Consider the following 21,346-nt stretch of genomic DNA (forward strand, 5'->3'; position numbering starts at 1 on the left):
TGGTCTTTTTACTTAGAGCTCAGAATTATTTTAGATCCTGTAATATGTGGTGTTTCTAGTTGCTTCCTGAAATGTGAATGCCAGAATTTGGCATCACTGTTGCTTGTTGTACTAATAGTTTCTCGGCAGTCATAAATATTAATACACGTTGGTTTTCTTAAGTGAATTACATTTCCCAGTTATAGACTTCAAAAGCAAAAATGTATTTATTTTTTCAGGAGTTGGTAGGACAATGGAATCCAAGTTGTCATCTTTGGGTATAAAAACTTGTGGAGATCTGCAGTGTGTCACAATGTCAAAGCTTCAGAAAGAATTTGGCCCCAAAACAGGACAAATGCTCTACAGATTCTGCCGTGGTTTGGATGATAGGCCGGTTCAAAGAGAGAAAGAGAGAAAATCTGTTTCAGCAGAGATAAACTATGGTATAAGATTTACCCAGGTAAAAATAATCATAACTTTTGTGCAGTAATAAGTCAGTATCTTAAAATAACTTGTCTGTAATGCAGCTATTTAGCTGCATTTTTTCTATGTTTAATTCTTGTCCATAGCTCAGTGGTAGAGCATCTCCTTTGCATGCAGAAGGTCCCAGGTTCAAACCCCTGCTTCTTCATCTATAGTTAGAAGAGATCCCTTTCTGAAATCCTGCAGCCCCACTGCCAATCATTGTTGATAATACTGAACTAAATGGACCAGTGGTCTGATAAGCTCCCTGTGTTCCTAATGCTGAAATGTGTGACCTTTAGGCAGATAGCATATTATTTCACTTGAACATAAGTAGTGTATAACAGTGGTTTTCAAATAATGTTTGGGATTTCTTGCATGACCATTAGAAAGTTCTTGTCAACAATAGCTGAGTACACTCGCTGTAATGCGTAGCCGTAGGAGAAATGTTGGATGTGTACTAAGGTGCACTCTTTGCTTATGCGGGGCTCTGGGCACATCTGCCAAATTTCACCCTCACCCTATGTAAGTGTTTGTGCTCTGTTTAAGTTAATGCAGAAGGTAGGAAGTTTGAAAGCATGTACAGTTGACCAAGTGAGCCAACTAATGAATATGTTTTATAAAAAATGAATGCAAGGGGTGGAATTCAGAGTCAGTGCTCTTCCATTCTGTCTATGCAACCATTTCAGCCCGCCAGATGAAAATATCTCCCCTCTCTTGGGTACTTTTCTGGGAATTCTAGCAACACCTGCCCCAAGCCAATTTTGGGGCATGAGCAGAAAGCCCCATTGCACAAGCAGAAGTCCGTTGGCGCAGCTTGTTTTGTGAATACTGCCTATGATTTATAAATATTGTGGATTAATTCTGACAGTTCAACTTTCAGTATCAGACTGTTCCCCCTTACTTTTTTACAACCCATTTTATCTATTTCTAGCCAAAAGAAGCAGAAGCTTTCCTTTTGAGTCTTTCAGAAGAGATCCAACGTAGATTGGAAGCTGCTGGTATGAAAGGCAAACGATTAACTCTCAAAATTATGGCCCGAAAAGCGGGGGCCCCAATAGAACCTGCAAAATTTGGAGGCCATGGAATCTGTGATAGTATTGCCAGGTAAACAATTTTTCAAATAATTGTAGACCTACTTCTGTAAAGTAATGTGAACTTGAACATAATCTTTCTTGGTGTTATGTCCTAGACTTCTTAAGCAGGTACTTTTTCTTTCTTTTTTATATAGTGCATGAGAATCTAATACATTTTGCTGATCTGTTTCTGATTTGCTTCAATGAATGGCATAACAGATGAACATTTTTGTGGGATATACAAGATGCCTTGTAAAAATTAAATTGCTAGTTAATTGTGGACAATAAACTGACTAAAACAACCTACTCTGCTGATCTTCTCTTTTGTCATGTTCTACAGCCTTTGCATGACAGGAGCCTATAAAACATTGTCATCGTAGTATAAGCATTTAGGGGAAGACTGTAGTTCTCTATGCTGGTTACAAATCTAAGCTTTATGCAGTTTTCTTACTTCTAAAAATGGTTCAGTGACTTACATACTGGTTTCCCTTCAGCCAGCAAGTATGGTACATAGGGTTTAGGCTCTTTGGACTAAGGAACACATTCTGAATTTTCAGAGAATGCTGAGAGCTCCAGTCAAAAAAGGCTGCCATGGAGGCATGACATGACAAAAATGGCTGCTGTGGAAGGGGGCATAACATAAAATTAGAGTACAATCATTGCTAGTTTTCTGCCCATAATCTCGTGCTTAACATGAGGACTTAACTGTTTCCTGCTGCTCCCAATTGTGAAGATAGTTTTTTAAAGGCACAAGAGCCCTCTTTTCCCCAATGCCAGTCTTAAACCAAAGCATAGGTTGCCATCCTTTACCTAATTCTTGGGAGCAAGCCCCATTAAACATAAAGAGTCTTACTTCTGAAGTAGACATGTATATTAGTACTACTGTATGCTGTAAGTTAAACTATACAGTGAATTCTTAATAAATTCCTGGACATCAGCAGAAGGCTTGTCTAAGTCTCTTTGCAAACGTTTAACAATATAAAAAAGTAAAACGACAATAACGTCATACAAAATTAAAAACAAGTTAAAAGCAAAAAGAAATTAAAAACAAATGAAACACTGTTTGGAGAAGTATTTGCTCTTACCTATGTTGAATCTCCTGCCATTGGATGCTTTAGAGTTCTTTTTCTCTTCCACTCATAATAGTGGCCCTGTGGGTTAAACCACAGAGCCTAGGACTTGTCGATCAGAAGGTTGGCAGTTCAAATCCCCGCGACGGGGTGAGCTCCCGTTGCTCGGTCCCTGCTCCTGCCATCCTAGCAGTTCAAAAGCACGTCAAAGTGCAAGTAGATAAATAGGTACCACTCTGGCGGGAAGGTAAACGGCGTTTCCGTGCACTGCTCTGGTTCGCCAGAAGCGGTTTAGTCATGCTGGCCGCATGACCTGGAAGCTGTACGCCGGCTCCCTTGGCCAATAAAGTGAGATGAGCGCCGCAACCCCAGAGTCGGTCACGACTGGACCTAATGGTCAGGGGTCCCTTTACCTTATAATTGCACAGTCCACACCATGCATAAGTTTATAAAACCTCTATCGTATCCCCCTTACCTTTGTTTCCCATGGTTGATAGATCATTAGCAACTAGTATTTGCAGGCATGTTGATTCTGGAGTAGTGTATAGCTATTGCAAGTAGTAGCCATTGATCAAGAACTTAATGCATTTTAAAATATGCGTTCTTTGTAGGACTGTGACTCTCGACCATGCAACAAATAGTGCCAAAGTGATTGGTAAAGAAATGTTGAACATGTTTCACACGATGAAGTTGAATATTTCTGATATGAGAGGGGTAAGTGTTAAATCACTGAAATTGCCAAGCTCCTACACACACACACACACTTCTGCAAAAGTATTTACTATTATTTAAGCTCCATTTTTCCATTAAGGTTACAGTATAAGCAGGGTGATAAAATTACAAATCAATGTCATTGAAAACAGATCAGGTTAGTACTTTGGTTTGAATTAAAATGTGACTTTAAATGTTTGAGAGACTGGACAGTGACAGTCCAAATATTTTTATTTAAATGGGGATATCAACTCTTGAGTAAAATCACAGACTTCTAGAAAATAACCTGATTTGAAAGGTCAATATCTCCGTTTTTAGAATTTGTTGAACTGCTTATACTTATGTTTGGTTCTTCTTGGTCACCATAAACAGAAAGCTATTGTGTATACTGCTTACTTTTATATTGTAAGAATTTAAATACTCTTCTATAAGTAATGTTTAAAATAGTAGCTACATTATTTGTTGAAAATGGTTTCTGTTTAGAAACAATGTGCCTTTTTGTTGCTTTTTAGGTTGGAATTCAAGTACATCAGTTAGTTCCAGCTAATAAAACAACTTCAGCTGTTTCCTCTCACTCATCAGTACATTCTGGATTTTTACCTGGTGGAGCTAATTCCATCATTGATCTTCTGCAAGTCCCAAAAGGAATAAAGAACTCAGAACAGCAGCACAAGGAAGGTCAGTAAATGGAAATTGTGCTTCCATTCTCATGGCTTCTTATTGACTGTTTTACACATTTTTGTTTATAAACATATTTCTTATTGATAACTTTTTTGTATTTCATTAATAACTTTTAATTTTGCAATATTTAATTGTATGTGCTAGGTATTTCTGAACAGTTAAACTTTTGTCTTTTTTCTGCATTCATAGGATTTGTGGCTGCTGTGGATGTTGAAATATCTTCCACATCAAAAGCATGTACAATGCCAGCGTCTCTGACATCTAATGCCAATCGTGTTGCCAACAAATCTGAGCCTGTAGTCGGTCTGAATGGTCTGCACACGCCTATCAGTATAAAATCAAGACTTAATTTAAGTATTGAGGTACCATCACCTTCCCAGGTAAAATTTTCTTTCTGGTAAGAACAATGTAAAGAAAGGTCTGAAGTTTTTCTTGCTCTTTCTTAATACAAAGCAAATAATGGATAAGATCCATATTTTTATTCTGTTCCCACCCAGTGTGTGATACTTTTCATGAGTCTTTGGAATGCCTCAAGCAATAAAAGTGAACACATTACTACATTTAAAGTGCAGGCCCATACATATCTACTTGGAAGTAAACATTTTTAAAGGTTAATGGGATTTACTGCCATGCAAAAGAATATAGAATTGTACCCGTTAGCATTTCTGTTGGGCAGAATGGTTTTGAACTAGAGTTAATATTGCATTTTTAAGGGGGAATCTAGTGGCTGAGTTTTGCACCATACTTGATGGTAATCTGATCCAAACACGGCTCTGTTTTGGGAAAACTATGGGATCGTAGGAGGTTTGATGCATACTGGGTGGGACTGACAGAGCTCAACCTTTTGGAGAGAATGATCAGACATGACCTATATTGAGAGAACCGTAGAATTTTATTTTGGACTGTTTTTCACAGATTATTAGAAAGAAAGGTTGTACAGTACCTCCTTCATACTGCAAAATGTGTATTGCTAAGGTATGGGAACAGTTAGTTTTCCCCAGTGTAGTTTCGCCAGTGTAGTTGAAATCTGTAGGGAAGCTTATGAGATAGTAAACTTGTGGAGAGGCTTTTTTCTTCTTCAAACAATACTGTAATAATTTCGTAATCATTATCCTTTGGATTAAAACTGGCCCAGTTTGAACAATCATATCTTGGCTTAATAAGCTGCGATATAAAAGATCCGGTTGTGCACACATGCAGCGCCTTTGTTTCTCCCTTTGCAGCTTTCCTGAATGCAGTTAGTCACTAATTAGCCACGGGTTCCTGTTTTGTCTGAACCAGGCTATCATGGCTATTGGCTTTGAAAAAGTCAGGATCCTAAAACATGGTTTAAGTTGGTTTAGGATCCTGATTTGGGAAACTATGGTCAAACACTTTCTGGCTTAATTGCAGCTTGTGCAAACGGAGGAATGAAGGGGCTATGTCTAAATTGGTTAATTTAACTTTTTGTTAAATATATTGTATGGAAAATATATTGTAACAATGATAAAACATTAATTTAAAAGTACAGTATATAAAATCCTGTAAGAGAACTTATGCAAAACACATGTTCTTGGATGGATAAGTTGTTTGCAGTTGTTAATGGCTTCTGTATGGGTTTCTGCTGTGCAGATAGCTTTTTGGTCACTAGCATATGAGAGACTTAACCTTTAAGCTGTCCCTGAGTCTTGGCTGTATCAGCACAACAGTGCATAGAATGTGGTATAGCTACACCTAGGCATTGATTGTATGAACAATATGCTAGTGTAGAATGCTTCATGGGAAGTGATCCATAAATGAAATATGCATCCCATACAAACTCTTTCATTTATTTTGATTAGAACACAAATAACTAGTACAGGAGAAGAAACAGCTTCTTCAGTTATGCCTTTTGTATCTGTGCTATTAAGCAAGCACAAAATAATACAGTGGTACCTCTACTTGTATTCACCTCTGGTTACGTATCCTTCGGGATACATACGTAGCAAACCTGGAAGTATTTTTCCAGGTTTCGCCCCGCGCGCATGCGCAGAAGCAGCCCCTCCAGTTGCGAATTCCTCAGGATTCGACCGGAGCTCCGAAACGGATCCTGTTCGCAACCGGAGGTACCACTGTACATAATCTCCCTCTCCTCTTTGCAGATGTGTGTGGTTAAAAGTCATTTCTTCTGAAACTGAAAGATGAATGTTGTTTTTGTTCATAGCTGGATCAGTCTGTTTTGGAAGCACTCCCACCTGATCTTCGAGATCAAATAGAGCAAATGTATTCTCTTCAGCAAGCAGAGACGTGCGATAGTAGCAAGAAGGAGCCTGTTAATGGATACAATACTAGTTTTCCTCCACAGCCTGTTGGGGCAGTTCTCTTACAAATACCAGATGTCAAAGAACCAAGCAATGATACCGGAATAAATGTAATAGCACTGCCAGCATTCTCACAGGTGAATGACAGCATGTGTTTGATAACACACTAGTAGACCTTTACATTTAGTGATAAAGTATTTGCTCAGGGGAGGGGGGTTATAGATTTCTAGTTTCCCTGCTCTGAAGAAATCTGTACTGTCTAAAGTTACAAACAGCATAGTCCTTTTTATAATTTAGACTGATGTTTTATTATAAACATTGAGTATTACAGTGGTACCTCGTGTTATGTAGTGTCCCCCTTACGAATGCTACGGGTTACATGCTCCACTAACCCGGAACTAGATGCCCCTTGTTGCGACCTTTGCCCCAGGATGCAAGCGAAAGTCGTGCTCTGGGGGCTTTGCAGCAGCGGGAGGTGCCATTAGTGAAAGTGCACCTCATGTTACGATCGGTTTCCTGTTACGAACGGACTTCCAGAACGGATTAAGTACGTAACAAGAGGTCCCACGGTAATCCATTTCATAAATGAGACAAAAGTCAGAAATGTAAACATCAGTGTTATACACCATTGGTATAACCACAGATGGATGTTTCCTTGTTTAGGTGGACCCTGAAGTTTTTGCTGCACTACCATCAGAGTTGCAGGAAGAGCTGAGACAGGCATATGATCAAAGACAGAAACCTATAGGGGCAGTTTTCCAGCAAAGTACCACCGGTAAGTCTGTAGTAGAACTTTGTCAAATAATGTTCACTGTAATGGAAATAACTGGGTGAGGATCATCTCTTTTGTCATTGTGTGCTCGATAACACTCTCTCCTTTTACTCCCATTAGCAAAGAATCCTTTGCCGAACTTGAAGCCTGTTACGAAAAACAAGAAAAGAAGTAGGAAAAAAAACCAGGTCAGCCCAGTAAAAAAGAACCACAGTCCTTTAAAAAACAAGCTCTTTGGGAGCCCTGCAAAAAGTATGGCAATTTCTGTTGGGAGCCCACAAAAATTAATAGATGACTTCTTGAAACAGGAAGGAGGAACCACGGACAACTCTCAGGTAACTTTATCACAAATAAATACAGCATTCAAATATTTTTAAGCTAATGTTTTATTGTTTGCTTGTCTTGTCATGAAGTTTTTAGTGCTTGAGCTGCGTTTTTAAGGTTTGGAGTTGGGAAGATACAGAAGAAAAAAAATCACATTGTGTATTTTGTTCATAAACAGGTGGAATTGGCACAAACCACAGCAAATACTTCCACCCCATCCGTTTCACAGCCACTATTGTATGGCACTACTAAGGCCCCTAATCTAGCTGGAGCTGTTGAATTCAATGATGTAAAAGCCTTACTCAAAGAATGGATTACAACCATAGCAGGTAAGCTTGTAGTTATTTCATTGAATTGTGTTTTTATGGAAATATTTCCAATGAAAGAAATAGAATTATCATTTGAAAGTCTGAACTGGAAGGCTTTGTCTCTCTACTGGATACCACTAATTGCCATTTGACAGACATCACTGCATATTAAAGGTAAAGGTAAAGGTACCCCTGCCCGTATGGGCCAGTCTTGACAGACTCTAGGGTTGTGCGCCCATCTCACTTAAGAGGCCGGGGGCCAGCGCTGTCCGAAGACACTTCCGGGTCACGTGGCCAGCGTGACAAAGCTGCATCTGGCGAGCCAGCGCAGCACACGGAAACGCCGTTTACCTTCCCGCCAGTAAGCGGTCCCTATTTATCTACTTGCACCCGGGGGTGCTTTCGGACTGCTAGGTTGGCAGGCGCTGGGACCGAGCAACGGGAGCGCACCCCGCTGCGGGGATTCGAACCGCCGACCTTTCGATCGGCAAGCCCTAGATGCTGAGGCTTTTACCCACAGCGCCACCCGCGTCCCATCACTGCATATTAGGGACCCCTATTTCTTTCCTTTCAAATACAGTGATACCTCGGTTTTTGAATGTCTCCATTGACAAACATTTCAGTTTTTGAACACTGTAAACCTGGAAGTAAATGCTTCGGTTTTTGAACACGCACGCCTTGGAAGTCGAACATGCCACGCGGCTTCCTTATTGTTTTCCGTATTGAGTTTTCGGTTTTCGAACATTTCAGAACTCAAACGGTCTTCTGGAACGGATTACGTTCGAAAACCAAGGTACCACTGTATAATTTTATTTCCATCATCTTACTGGGGAAAAGTAAGTAATACTTTAGCAGTAATAAGCATGTGCAGCCTTATTCTCTTTGTTGCTTGGCAAAAGATGGGCTCTCACATAACTCTTCTGTAGTGTTCCAAGGGCATTCACATTTCTGAAAGCATCATTTGGGCCATGGTATCTCCTAAAACATTGGTTTCAAATTGCATAATGATCAGATATTACAGACTTGAGATGGTTACTATTTGTAGGAAGCAGTGGCTCCGCAAGTGTCTGATAAATCCTACAGTCATCAACAGCTCAAGATTAATAATAGGTAAAAATTTCCATATTGATCTGTGGATAAAGATAGTTTGTCAGGAGTACAGGTGCAGTCTTAATGCCGTGTTCACGCCAAAAACCAGACAGTTCATGATCTAAAGATGAGTTTGCCTGAGGATTGAAGGAGGTTTTACTGAACAACCTTCTCCAAGAAGGGAAAGGTAGAGACAGAACTTTACTTGGCTAGGGAATCTTCATACAAGGAGGGCTTTAGTTGCCCCAGCAGCAGCCTCCAAATAATAGTAGATTATAAATGTGTGCGTCACACTACCCTTCCTGATTGAAAGCACATTTATTCCTGACCACATCTACTCAGAGGCAAGTCCTGTTGAATTCATCGGTGCTTACTCCTAGGTAAGTGGGGTTAGGATTGTATTTAATAGCCCTATGTGAACACGCTAGACCCCATGCATTGACTAAAGGAAAAGGAACTACCAGTTGTTATTCAGATGAGCTCCAGGGAGGGGAAGATCATCCTGGCCTGAACTGGATGGCATCCCTCAAATAGCTCACTTTGTCCTAGCTGGAAAATTGACCTCCCTTTTCTTACTTTTTACCTCCACTTCCCTTACTTTGTGGGTCTTTTGCAGTACGTAAGGCTAGTGGCAGGACCTGTGTGTCTCTTATTATTGTGAGCCACAGTACCACAAGCAGGGTAAAAATGCATTAAATTTTTGTCCATTTCATTTCACAGATCCCATGGAGGAAGACATCCTACAAGTTGTGAAGTACTGTACTGATTTGATAGAAGAAAAGGATTTAGAAAAGTTGGATCTGGTCATCAAATATATGAAAAGGTAGCTTAATTTTGGGTCTTACCAATTCACATTTTGTTATATAACTTTATTCATCTGAAAAAGCAATTATGAAAGCTTGACAGATAAAAGAAGTGTTAATTCTCATTCTCTTCATTTTGTTCCTTTTCCCAACTAAAGGTCTTTCCATTTGCTTATTGGCTTTTTTGTTGCAAGGAATTTGGGCATTTGTTCTCATTGTAGCATTTGTTTGTGGCTATTGAGTTTTCCAGTGTCAAGCTGCCATGGTAGATATGTTCATCAGAACATCAGCAATGCCATGTCCTTTGTGAACTTTTTGCCTTAAGTTTGAGTTGTAAACAGACAAATACTTCTGACACTCACTAAAAATGCCATTGAAACTAGTTCTTCTCCCCTCCTCCCCAGCATTTTGAAAGCAGCCATGGACACCCAAGCACCTTCCTCTTCTGTAGCAAAGGGAGGTTCAGAGGGTTCCCAGTTGGCAGCAGCTGAGTTGGGGCACTGCTGCACTGCAGTGGCAAAGGAAGTGCACTCATACATTCTTGTATAGGCTTGCCATTTAGTGCTGCTTTCTGCAGCAAGAGAGATTTCCATCTGCCAACCCATGGTGGCTGATTCCCATTGGGACTGGGAAGGTAGGGACCCCAACAGTAGGTGGATCTAGAATCATTGACAGGCAGAACTATAGCCAATGACAGGTGGAGCCAGGTAATGTTTGTCCCCATAGCTCTTGCCCTGCATGGGCAACACTGAGACTGAGGAGGAAGCCGATAGGCAGTGCTGCCCTATGGATTAGTAAGAAAGAAGGCAAGCAGGTGGAGGGGTGGCTGAGGGCAGACAGGTTGGCTAGGCCATTCTCCAGTAGCCCTAATGAACCAGCTTCCACTGTTGCCAACCATTTTTTAAAAAAAACATAGGCAGTGAAAGAAGTTGAACCCCTCATGCAAAGCCCTACCAAATAGGAAGTGGGTCCCTTTGTGTTCCTTCTGTTTTTTAAAATTTATACTACAGTATCCCCCTCCCTTTGGGGACAATAGGACAGAAACCAACTCCAAGGCTAGTATAGTTCACTCTCTGGGAGGCTTTTTTGGGTACCTGTGTTGGGACTGGGAAGACATTGGGTCCTTTGGATTCAAGCTTTCTCCTGGCACATCCCTTTCCAAAGTAGTGAGGTGGCAATCTGGCATTGGATCATCCTCTGAAGGCAGAGTGCTTTGTCTTGACTCTCTGGGAAGGGAGAGCAAGTGCTTGCTTTGCCCATGAATCATCCTCCAAGAGACCATAGGATTGCTGGATTGTATTTATGGTTGTATCAATGGTATTCAGTTGCAAAGCTATGAAAATGTGTGGTGGTAAGGATCTGTTTCTAAGAGTAGACATGTTTTCCCCCCTACAGGTTAATGCAGCAGTCCGTGGAATCGGTTTGGAACATGGCGTTTGACTTCATTCTTGACAACGTTCAAGTGGTTTTGCAACAAACTTATGGAAGCACATTGAAAGTTATCTGAACTGATTTTATAGGAAGGATGTGGTGAGAGCCTGGAGCCCTCTGGTAGCTGTGCCATAAGTGCTTGTGAGGTATTTGCAAAGTGCATGATAGTAAAGCTAAGTTTTTATAAGTTGACTTTTTTTTAAAGAAGAAAGTGTTTTGTACATTTCCTTTCAAGAAAGTGCCAAAATTTGTCAGTATTGCATGTAAATAACTGTGTTCAAATTCTTTTATTGTAGTATAGACTCTATTTACAAAATGTTGGTTTATAAAAGTTTTATGGATTTTTACAGTGAAGTGTTTACAGTTGTTTAATAAAGAACTGTATGTAATTTGTACAGATTCTATTGTCTTAGTGCTCCAGTTCTATTAGAGGTAACTCTCTGAGAAGTTATTCAAGCAACTGTTAACTCAATAATGCGATAAAATAGCATAAATGTTTAAACATTTATATATTCCACTTCTATCCATTCAAGCTTACAGACACCATACAGTGGCAAACATACCTGTTTAAAGTGGTGGTATGACAGAAATACAGTTTTTTTAAAAAGACTATTTCATCCTCATAACCTTTTTCCAAAGTATGCTTGTTTGCATAGTGACTTTAGGAGCAGACAAGGAGTTTCTAGGTGTTGCTTCTACTGTGTTGACTAAAGGCAGTGCTCTCTTCCAGTTTCATGTAAGTATAGGATAAATTTCAGCAAATTTCAACATCCTAATGATCACAGCTTATTTCCTTTTATTTTGTGATTCTGCTATTAAAAGCCCAGTGAAATTTTTGAAGGCTGCATGTGAAAGAGGCTAAAGATACGCAGTGAGATATGGCACAGTGTTCTTTAACATAGCTCAGTTGTATCCACTCTGGTGCCCTCCCGTTATCCCAGACTTACTGGCTGTGTTGTTGTGAAAAGGATGCTGTTGGCTTACCTGCACCTACTTCATTGTCCTATCTGACTAGTAGATATTGGGGGCCAGTGAGGAACTGGGAAGAAGGGACCGAAGTGGGAAATTCTACCTTCCCTTCCACTCACCCATGAGTGACTGCATCCCGGCAGTTAGAAGGGTGAGGGGACACACATGGTTGAATGTTTACAACTAGATAACCAAGAAGAGTTAGGGGTTTGTGGGTATGTTTAGCTTGAAAGTTCTCAGCATAGTGCAGGCTGGGATACTGTCATAGCTTAAGCTCCCAATTGTTCCTTAGTTGCATGTAGGATCCCGTTAAGATCTGCCTTCCGTGTAGTATGTAACTTGAGCAGTGCTGCTCACACTACATAGGATCCTAGCTTGTACCATCCTAAAGGTGATTTAGACTGTTGTTATATACACACTTACCCAATAATAAGTCCCCCTGAATTCTGTGGCTATACATACTGGATTGCAATGTTAATCTACTAGTCCCTTTACCAGATACTGCAAACAGCTCTACAAGAACTGTTCAGTTAAGACAAGACTGCAGCAGTCATATATAGTACCAATTAAGTTGCAGCTGAACGAATTATTAGGATCAGCCACTGGTAACAATTTAACTTGACAGTTATACATGTTGCATGCTGTGCTGCCTTTATTAGAAGGTAATTTAACAGGATAATGTCCATTTTCCTTTATTTTGCAGGTCAACATTATTACAGTTTGACAAACTGTGCAAGCAAAGGCAGCCAACTATGCTTTTACATCATTGTTTCACACAAAGCAAACACAGATACCCAATTATCTAATTTTTCTACCTTAAAAAATTCCTATAGGCACAAAGCAGAAAGAATGTTGAAAAATCAAGGGGCAAAAAGAGGTATGCATAAATAAACAATTCTTACATCAAAAAAAGTCCAAGAATCACAACCTCTGCAGGAATTTGGTCAATCAAATACTGCAGCACTGATCTTACCAAGTATAAAAGTGAAAGTTGAGTTCTGTCATAAAAAATTATTATTTTTTTATTTCAGATGAGAGATCTGGGAAGGGCAAACTTTAAAACAGTAGCCAGTATAAAGGGGAGGACAGTGGGGGCACAGGCACATTGGAGCCACAGGGACATGTAAATTGACCACTGTCAAACCAGTGAAAGTTACTTGGTTTCTCATGGAAAACATTTTATCCACCTATTTTTCCCCCAGATGTTAATCAACAGCACATTCATTATAATCTGCTGTTGGTGATTTTTGTAATAGGAATTGTGGGTTTATGCTAGCTTGCCCATTGCTTAAAAGAACTTCATATGATTTCAAATACTTTCTTTAGCTCCACAATAAGCTGCCAGTCAGACTTTTGCATTTCATCTCTGAACCAGTTTTTCAGGGCATCAATGGACTGACGACTAATCTGCAGATAGAACACAAAATACACATTGTGATAACGCAAATGAATAAGCAGCTTCAAGAAAGGTTTTCATGCATGTTTCTCCCTCTGGCATGTCAAGTGCAAATTAACATTGCTAACTAGCAGATTTGCGCAAACCACTTTTAGTACTCAAAGACATGCCTGATCCTTCAGATGGATCATATGTGAGCTACTTAAGGTCAGGTAAGTCCTGGTAGCACATAAATGAGATGTTTTGTGCAAATACATCCTTCTGGACAGAACATACAAGCAAGAATCAACTGTGCTGCATATCTACAGTAGCATATATGCTAAATACAATCAATGGTTTACCATCAATATTTAATAATACAAATCTCATCATGAAAAGATTTGTTTATCCTAAAACGGGATAACAAGACAGCTAACAATTTGAAATTCATAATATTCAGAATTACATAACAAGAGGCTGACAAGCAGCAAACTCAAAACACCAAAGACACTTTGATATGCAGTGCCTCTAAAACAACAGAGGATACAGAATGAATCTGTCCCAGGACAGCTTTGCCACAGGCAAAGAAGAAGGTATCCTAAGATCACCACAACTCTTCTGATGGAAGGATGTAAAGGTTATGGAAGCTCTAGCCCTCTAGCTAATGCTGCACTGCAACTCGCGTTACCTACCTCTAAACTTCTATAACAATTTCATCAGTGTAAAACTGCAGGTGGATTGAATGTTGGCTTGATTCTCTAATCTGTTTAGCCATACTGAGAATGCCATAAATAAGCACTTTGGGGTGCATGTCACTGGTACAAACTTGTGTGCTCATTCCGCATGTCCATGAAACTAAGCTTATGCAACTAAACACGCTTACAAGGACAACACTCTACTTCAAAAGAAAAAGCCAATTGTTAAGAGCACAATAAAAGAGTGCACTGAAGCATGATTTACCATGGCTAGCTCATTCCTTTTCAGGAAAGGGAGCAGCTGGTGCACCACCAGAAGCTGCTAAACACACACACAGGGTTGCTCCTTGATGTCCACAACATGTGACTGAGTCTTTCGAAGAATGCGAGCCCATCCCACCCACAACGTAAGCACCTACCTTGCTGACAAGTATATCTGTTGCTTCAAAGTGGCGCCCAAACATTTTAGGTGCTTCACCGGGAATAGGTTCTATTTTCACGCAGACTTCTTGACCTTTTTTTGCAACATCCACTTGTTTGTGATTTATTTCAATACTTGTAACTATTCCAATATCAATGAACTGCAACAGAAACACAGGACATTTTAGAGCTCTTATTAGCAACCCAACTAATTTATAGAAACACACAGCTTGGAGGATTAGAGTAGACACAGTAAATAAACTTGGCTGCTGCTAGAAATCTATATACAATCATAACAAATCAATATGCCAATCTTCTATTGGCTCATCTACTAGCATAATATGAATGAGATTCTACAATAGAAGATTACAATATGGATTCTTACATTACCCTCCAGAACTAAGGGAGCCATAGCAATATTACCAAGACCATAATGGAGACTCCTGTACAAAGGTTCCTACTCACACCAGTATTAATCACTTTCCTGAGGATTGCTGCTGGCAAGGGGGTCTCCTCCCAGGCTTGAGTCACCTTGTGGCCTGCTACACCTACCAGGCCTTGTTTCTAGGAGTACATGGATGGAATTCAACATGGCATATGATGAATGTTCTATATGTGCAAGCATTTTTGCTTGCCAGTTGGAACATACCTGTCTGCTTTGAGCCAATTTTGGAGGGCGCAGGGGGAGGAGAGGGGCAAAAAGCCCCTTTTACACAAGTAGAATTCCATGTTTGGGGCTTTTGCTGACTGAGCTTGTCAAGTGAAAACTACCCTATAATCTCTACATTTATACCACAATGCAAGTTCAAGAACACAGCTCCTAAGTTGTTTAAGGCTACTGCAGCTATGACTGTATTTAAGAGATACAATTCTAAACTGCCACATACAAGTTTTCTCTCTATTGTGCCTAAAAAATGCTGTTTTATGATGTAATACTGATTATGATTTAAAACAGAGTTGGGTAATCTGTGGACCTCAGACATAGTGAAACACCCACCACCACTGGCAAAGCGGTCTGGGTTGAAAACATTTTAGTCAATAGGTGGTCAGTTTTAGATTAGGCAAGTTGTTAAGTCGGTATTTGAATTGGCTCCATTACTCATGCATTTAATTATTTCAGAAAATATTTAGGTCTTGTCAAATTTAAGATTCACAACTGCAGGGCTAAGTTAGATCTAGGGACATGTAAGCATGAAGGAAACATTTGTTACGCAGCGCAAACTTACACTTTAGTCTAGCCTACATTCACTGCACTACTTGCTGTTCGTTTTCTCTACTGCTAACGCTGGAAGGTTACTATGCACAACACTTGCTCCTGGCAGAAATGGGAAATATGCTGATCATGCTGGCTGGGGCTGATGGGTGTTGTTAGTGTAATAACATTTGGAGGGACACAGATCACCCATTCCTGCTTTACAGTTATTCCATATGGTAAGTTAAGACTATACTAATATTAAGAGAGGCAGAGTAAAGAGAGCAAATATCCTGACTCTGGCCAGTACACAGCTGCCATCTGTTAAGACTCAGTTTAAGAAAACAGAATACTCACATTTTTGCTAGGTACACACATGGGCGTTCCTTGTTTTACCTGACCCGCTTCCACAATGACTCCCATCACTATAGGATCTCGAGAATTAAAAATAAACTGAGGAAGTATTTTCATCTTACAAGGAAATACTGCTATATGCCTATAGGGGGAAAAAACAACAGGTTTTGGTAAAGACAAGTAAAACATGGATACAGATAACTTTTTAAAGTAGTAGCCATGATGTACATGTAAAAACGTGGTAAGCTGCTCTTATTAGCCCATAAGGCATCCATTCTACGCATTATATCTGCACCTGGTATATGCAAGAATCCTCCTTAACACTTGGCAGGGTACTAAACAACCAGGCATCTTAAGTTGTTCAACTGTATGGGTTACCTGTAATCTTTTACAAAGTGCTAAGGAGGATAATTTTACCACCTTCTGTGTGCCAAATGATTGCACACAGCCACCCACTATGGTTAGTCATTCTACAAATCAGCCCTTGCTTCAAAGTTTATTTTGATTATGAAAAAGCTCCATACATAAATCAGACTCATGGAGTTAAAAGAGTTCCTGAGGGTCATCTAGTCCAACCCCCTGCCATGCAGGAATATGCAGCCGTCCCATAAGGGGATCAAACCTGCAACCTTGGAGTTATCAGCACCATGCTCTGACCAACTGAGCTATCCAGCAGGAGTCTATGTGTATACTTTTTGCTGGACTGGGAAGTGGATCCAATTGCACAACCAATGCACATCTCAGTAATGCGTACAGTGGTACCTTGGGTTACAAAAACCTCAGGTTACAAACACTTTGGGTTACAGACTCCGCTAACCCCGAAGTAGTACCTCAGGTTAAGAACTTTACCTCAGGATGAGAACAGAAATCGCACACCAGTGGCATCAAGAGGCCCCATTAGCTAAAGTGGTACCTCAGGTTAAGAATGGTTTCAGGTTAAGAACGTACCTCTAGAATCAACTAAGTTCGTAACCAGAGGAACCACTGTATTGGTACTCTATTGTTTTCAGTGGGATGTGCATCTTTGTCATAGTATAGCTAGTCATGAGCAGGTATCTTTTTTTAATGATCAACAAGACCTGGATTGCAGTAGGTGAGTGAACAATAATAGTTTTAGGAGTATGTGAGCACCTGGAGCTGGAGTTAGTAGCCTAAGTTACAACACACAGCAACTAGCTGTAACAAGATCACTTGTCCCTCACACAGCTGAGTGAGCCAGCAAAAAAATTCTGACACAACTCCAGTGAATAAGATGCCCCTATTTTGGGGGACTCAAATTTAAGAAAATGGGGGGAGATGGCCCAGAGTTGTTGAGCTTTTCTCGGGGGGGGGGGGGGAATGCCGAAAACCACTAACCCAAATTACAAAAGCTGACAATCACTTGCGTTGCCGAACTCATGCCTCTGCACCATCACAAACAGCAGATGGGAAATACACGCTCAATCGCCGAAGCAGCAGCAAATCCAGAGCAACACTTGCCGCAGCAACCAATCACCCACCAAATTTCCGCAGCACCAGCCAATCCAAAGCAGCACTTTACGCAACCACCAATCACCCACAAAATCACAGCTGACAAGCTCCTGATCGTGGCTGCTACCAATCACCTGTCGCCCCCCCACGCACTATCCGTGTATAAGACGCCCCCCATTTTTGAACATTATTTTACAGTAAAAAAAAGCTCGTCTTATACACGGAAAAGTTCGGTATTTATTTACTCAAATTGTATACCAAAACACCCAGGGTAAAATGCTATTTCTTTCTTACGGTTCAGTATTTTTATTTTTCTTGCATTAGAGATCTTAATAACTTAATGTATATATTCAAGTACTTCTATCATTGATAGAACTCCCTGGGGGTTTTCCTCACTTTTTTGGCAGCTGCAGTTCCTTACAACATGCCAAACTGCTCCCTTCTAAGCACTAGTAGGTGTACAGAAACTCCATGCATAGTTCTTTGAATCCTGTCCTATATACAGTTGGTCCCTAGCTTTAAAAAAAGTAGCTCAGAAAATGACTTTAAAAATTCTTCAGTTTCAGATACTAACAAGCCCTTCTCATAATCTTCATGTACATCTTGCAACAGAGCAAAAAATAAACACAAGAATGCTACTTACTTGAATTCTTCCTGCTTCTGTTTTTTATAGTCTTGTCTATACTTTGTGAAAGCATCAAATAAGTGATAAATAATTTCTGCACTAAAGATTCTAACTCCTAAACTATCAGCCATTTCCTGAGCATCTCGTTCAATCCTCACATCAAATGCCAAGATAACTGCATACCTAGGAGACAAAATACAAGGTTGATGAGGAAGAGGACAGGAATTTGATTATACAAATAGTAACAGTAATGTATATTTTAAAAAGCTACATACTGAGGATCATGTTCCAACATAACCGATGCCTTCATAACATCCTTTCTATGGACAGGGCCTATATTAATTCCAGCATACTGTCAGGAAATGGGAGGAAAAGTCCGATTAATCTCTGTTTTCAATTCCATAATATGCTTCAATTCAGAGCACAGCAATTTAAGACCGTAAAGTAGAAAATTGGATACTTACTGGCACTTCTGATGTTTTCAGAAATTCAAGTAAGGCTTCCAAAGAACCCAGAGTAGATGCCTGCACATAAACACCTTTCTCTTCTAACTTTATGGCATTCAGCGTTTGTTTCAATTCGTGTATTAATTCATCCTTTTAATGTAAAAAAATAGCACATCTTAAGAGATCTCACTTAGCTTGTCAAGTTTCACAGATCATCTGGACAGTACAAGTAGAATCCCAATATCTTCATCAGCCCTATGCGGCACAATGTACAATATAACTATGTATAGCTTATATCTCAAACATGATTTATAGCTTCAGATCTATGGATCACAGCATTGGAAGTTAAAGCTTTCCTCATGCCTTGAAGTGGCAGTATATGAAGCAAACCCTTAACAGCTAAGCCTACCACATCACTGCAAAAAAGGTTTAGACAGAAATGCCACAAATCAAACTCCAAGTCATCCCTCTCAATCCCTGGAGCAGACAGTTCACTGCGCACACTTAGTAGTTATCACTGTGTCCCAGGAAAGAACAGATGGTCAGAAGCAATTGGGGAAACTCCAGAAGTACAATAAATGAATTCAAGTAGCTTTGGTGAGTTTGAAAGCAGATAATTTTAAACACGCAGCATGTTCACGGCCTGCAAGAGCATGCTGCAATACCTAAAAGTTCAGCACGGATTCCAGTTTAATTCTTGCACAATTCTAAAGGATGCAGAATCGCATCTGAGGTATGCAAGTTTTTTAATTCTACGTAGAACCTGAATAGTTAATAGCTTACCCAGAAGATGGAGCAGCATGTACCTTACAGCAATCTACTTTTCAAAACACAGGTATTCCGTCTATTAAGAACAATCATTACTTCTCATAAAGCATGACCCTGCCTGCATGTTCATAAACTAAAGCTGGCTCAACAATGTTTCTGTCCGTATTTTCCCTATTACTGGTTTATTTTACTTTTACTCTTTGAATCAAAGAGGTATGCTTTCTTCTACCTGGAAATAAAAGTCTGACTTCTCTCCTTGAAAAAGTTGTTATTCTGATGAAGCTCCAAAAAGCATAGTCCTCATACAGCCTAATGAGAGTCATTCACACTGAGATTTCCTAGCTATTTTCATTCTGAGAGAGATCATGTATGCCTAACCTTAAGAACCGGAATTTCATCTTCTTTGTAAGCTACAAGTAGGGGTAAACCAGCCAATGTTTTCTCCAAATCCTTTCCAAGAATCTTCACTCCTTGAGCAGCAGCAACTTCTTTGTGTTTTTCATACTGATTCTAAGGAGAGATAAAGATGTACAATGTAACTCTGTATAGCTTATATCTCAGATATTATTTCCAGCTTCAGATTTGTGGATCATACCTTCGAGAAAGCTCAAGGCCCGAAAAAAGTAAGTTGTGGCCTTGGCAGAAAAAATATTACAATGCTGCAATTAGATATGACCATTAAAGCAAAAATATATGGATTGTATAGCTATGAGAATGGTTTTGTATTACATTACATATTTTATATTCATATAAATATATCACAAGCTCAAAAGGCCTACAACATTACAACAGTTGTGTATATACTCTCAATTTGCATGCCTTATTCTAACCTCAGAATTTAAGGGTGTTATTTTTGCTAACAGCAGTACACTGGCAAACCACATGACTAAAAATAGATAAAACAACAGGAGGCGATTGGACACAAAAGCTCCACCTCCCTTCAATGATCCTGATCCTGCAAAGGGCAATTTCTGTGAAGAAATAATAGTGTTATTTTGTATTATTTTCCAGAAAGGTGAGGGAGAGCATGGACTGCCAAGCATTTCTGCTGAATAGCGTTAGGCATCAGTAGTTAATTTGAGGATGTGTTTCCACACGCTGCTTGCCTACCTTCACTCGAAGTTCTTTCATAGGTGGAGGTAACAGAAGGCCTCTTATCTGCGTTACGATGGGACCTTCTACTCCAGGAACTATAATGGTATCGCCTTCTCTCAAGCGGCCATTAATCAAAATGACATCTATTGTGGTACCCATACCAGGAAGTGCTTTGACCTAAGAGACAGAAGACAGTCAAATCATTTCTCTCCAAAGACCACAAGCAGACAGCCTTGAACAGGCACATACATCATGCTCCCAAAAATTATCTTTTGAATTTTCCTCCTTAGTTGATTTTCTCAGTAACCTGCCTTTCATCTCCTCGCTTTAGATGACAGTGAGTCAAACAACTTTTCTCCTAGGAAAAAAAAAAATCTCCGTCGACCCCCCACCCCGCTGCCCCAGATCTCAGACTCCCAATTTACATCAACTCTGTCTGCTTTGCTTCTCCAACCCCACAGAAGCGCTCTTCTCTCCCTGCTGTCTTGTTTCCTTCCCCCTCCTGGCAGGAAAGGCTTTTGCAAGGTGTACACTCATACCCTCATAAAGCTCTCTTTTTTGCCTGCTCAGGCAGGGAGGAGACCAAATGTAAATTTGGTGGCAGGGGTGCAACATGGGCACCTGTGCCAGATGCATGAAAGGGCTCTGAGGTTTTCATCTATTGCCCATGGGCTGCAGGTTATCCACATGCAACAAAAAGAATGTTTCCTTTCAATCCAGATCAAAAGATGCATATCAAATTACCTCCATAACTTGGGCTCTCAGCTCTTCACAGTGTGCCAGTCTCTTGTTTAACATGTTTTGCGTCAGTTCAACAAGAAGAGCTATTAGACTTCCCATGCCATCCCCAGTGTGAGCAGAGGTAGGAACCAGAGAGACAAATGTGCGGGGATCTTTATTTTCATAGTACAAGGCAGCATTCAGGCCCTAAAACCACAAGCACAGCATTAGG

General features: G+C 40.1%; 2 protein-coding genes and 2 long non-coding RNA genes across 6 annotated transcripts in view; 3 read left to right on the plus strand and 1 right to left on the minus strand.

Moving 5' to 3' along the window:
• The window catches only part of REV1 (REV1 DNA directed polymerase), a 44,824-nt gene extending 33,439 nt beyond the window's left edge, over positions 1–11,385 (plus strand). For all 3 annotated transcript variants that reach the window (XM_083610443.1, XM_083610442.1, XM_083610444.1), the window contains exons 13-23: positions 219–439; positions 1,376–1,548; positions 3,199–3,301; positions 3,811–3,976; positions 4,169–4,359; positions 6,162–6,395; positions 6,922–7,033; positions 7,151–7,365; positions 7,533–7,683; positions 9,472–9,574; positions 10,950–11,385. In XM_083610443.1, the coding sequence (XP_083466569.1) occupies positions 219–439; positions 1,376–1,548; positions 3,199–3,301; positions 3,811–3,976; positions 4,169–4,359; positions 6,162–6,395; positions 6,922–7,033; positions 7,151–7,365; positions 7,533–7,683; positions 9,472–9,574; positions 10,950–11,061 (1,781 nt within the window). In that variant the 3' untranslated portion in view covers positions 11,062–11,385. The remainder of the gene's footprint in view (positions 1–218; positions 440–1,375; positions 1,549–3,198; positions 3,302–3,810; positions 3,977–4,168; positions 4,360–6,161; positions 6,396–6,921; positions 7,034–7,150; positions 7,366–7,532; positions 7,684–9,471; positions 9,575–10,949) is intronic.
• A 1,194-nt stretch (positions 11,386–12,579) lies between these two features.
• Positions 12,580–21,346, minus strand: part of EIF5B (eukaryotic translation initiation factor 5B) — a 29,910-nt gene continuing 21,143 nt past the window's right edge. Inside the window, exons 16-24 of the mRNA XM_083610467.1 lie at positions 21,139–21,321; positions 20,410–20,571; positions 19,678–19,809; positions 18,550–18,681; positions 18,361–18,437; positions 18,104–18,268; positions 15,994–16,132; positions 14,444–14,605; positions 12,580–13,361 (exon numbers count right to left, since the gene is read on the minus strand). Coding sequence (XP_083466593.1) covers positions 13,254–13,361; positions 14,444–14,605; positions 15,994–16,132; positions 18,104–18,268; positions 18,361–18,437; positions 18,550–18,681; positions 19,678–19,809; positions 20,410–20,571; positions 21,139–21,321 — 1,260 coding nt within the window. The 3' untranslated portion in view covers positions 12,580–13,253. The remainder of the gene's footprint in view (positions 13,362–14,443; positions 14,606–15,993; positions 16,133–18,103; positions 18,269–18,360; positions 18,438–18,549; positions 18,682–19,677; positions 19,810–20,409; positions 20,572–21,138; positions 21,322–21,346) is intronic.
• On the plus strand, positions 13,368–14,284 carry LOC310761310. Its single transcript, XR_014547367.1, has 2 exons — positions 13,368–13,685; positions 13,790–14,284. It is a non-coding gene; the product is annotated as an uncharacterized lncRNA (long non-coding RNA).
• The window catches only part of LOC310761370, a 40,701-nt gene continuing 35,499 nt past the window's right edge, over positions 16,145–21,346 (plus strand). Inside the window, exon 1 of the long non-coding RNA XR_014547439.1 lies at positions 16,145–17,042. This is a non-coding gene — a long non-coding RNA (uncharacterized lncRNA). The remainder of the gene's footprint in view (positions 17,043–21,346) is intronic.

This window comes from Podarcis filfolensis (assembly GCF_964270895.1).
Source record: "Podarcis filfolensis genome assembly, chromosome: 4".
NCBI classification, from domain to species: domain Eukaryota; kingdom Metazoa; phylum Chordata; class Lepidosauria; order Squamata; family Lacertidae; genus Podarcis; species Podarcis filfolensis.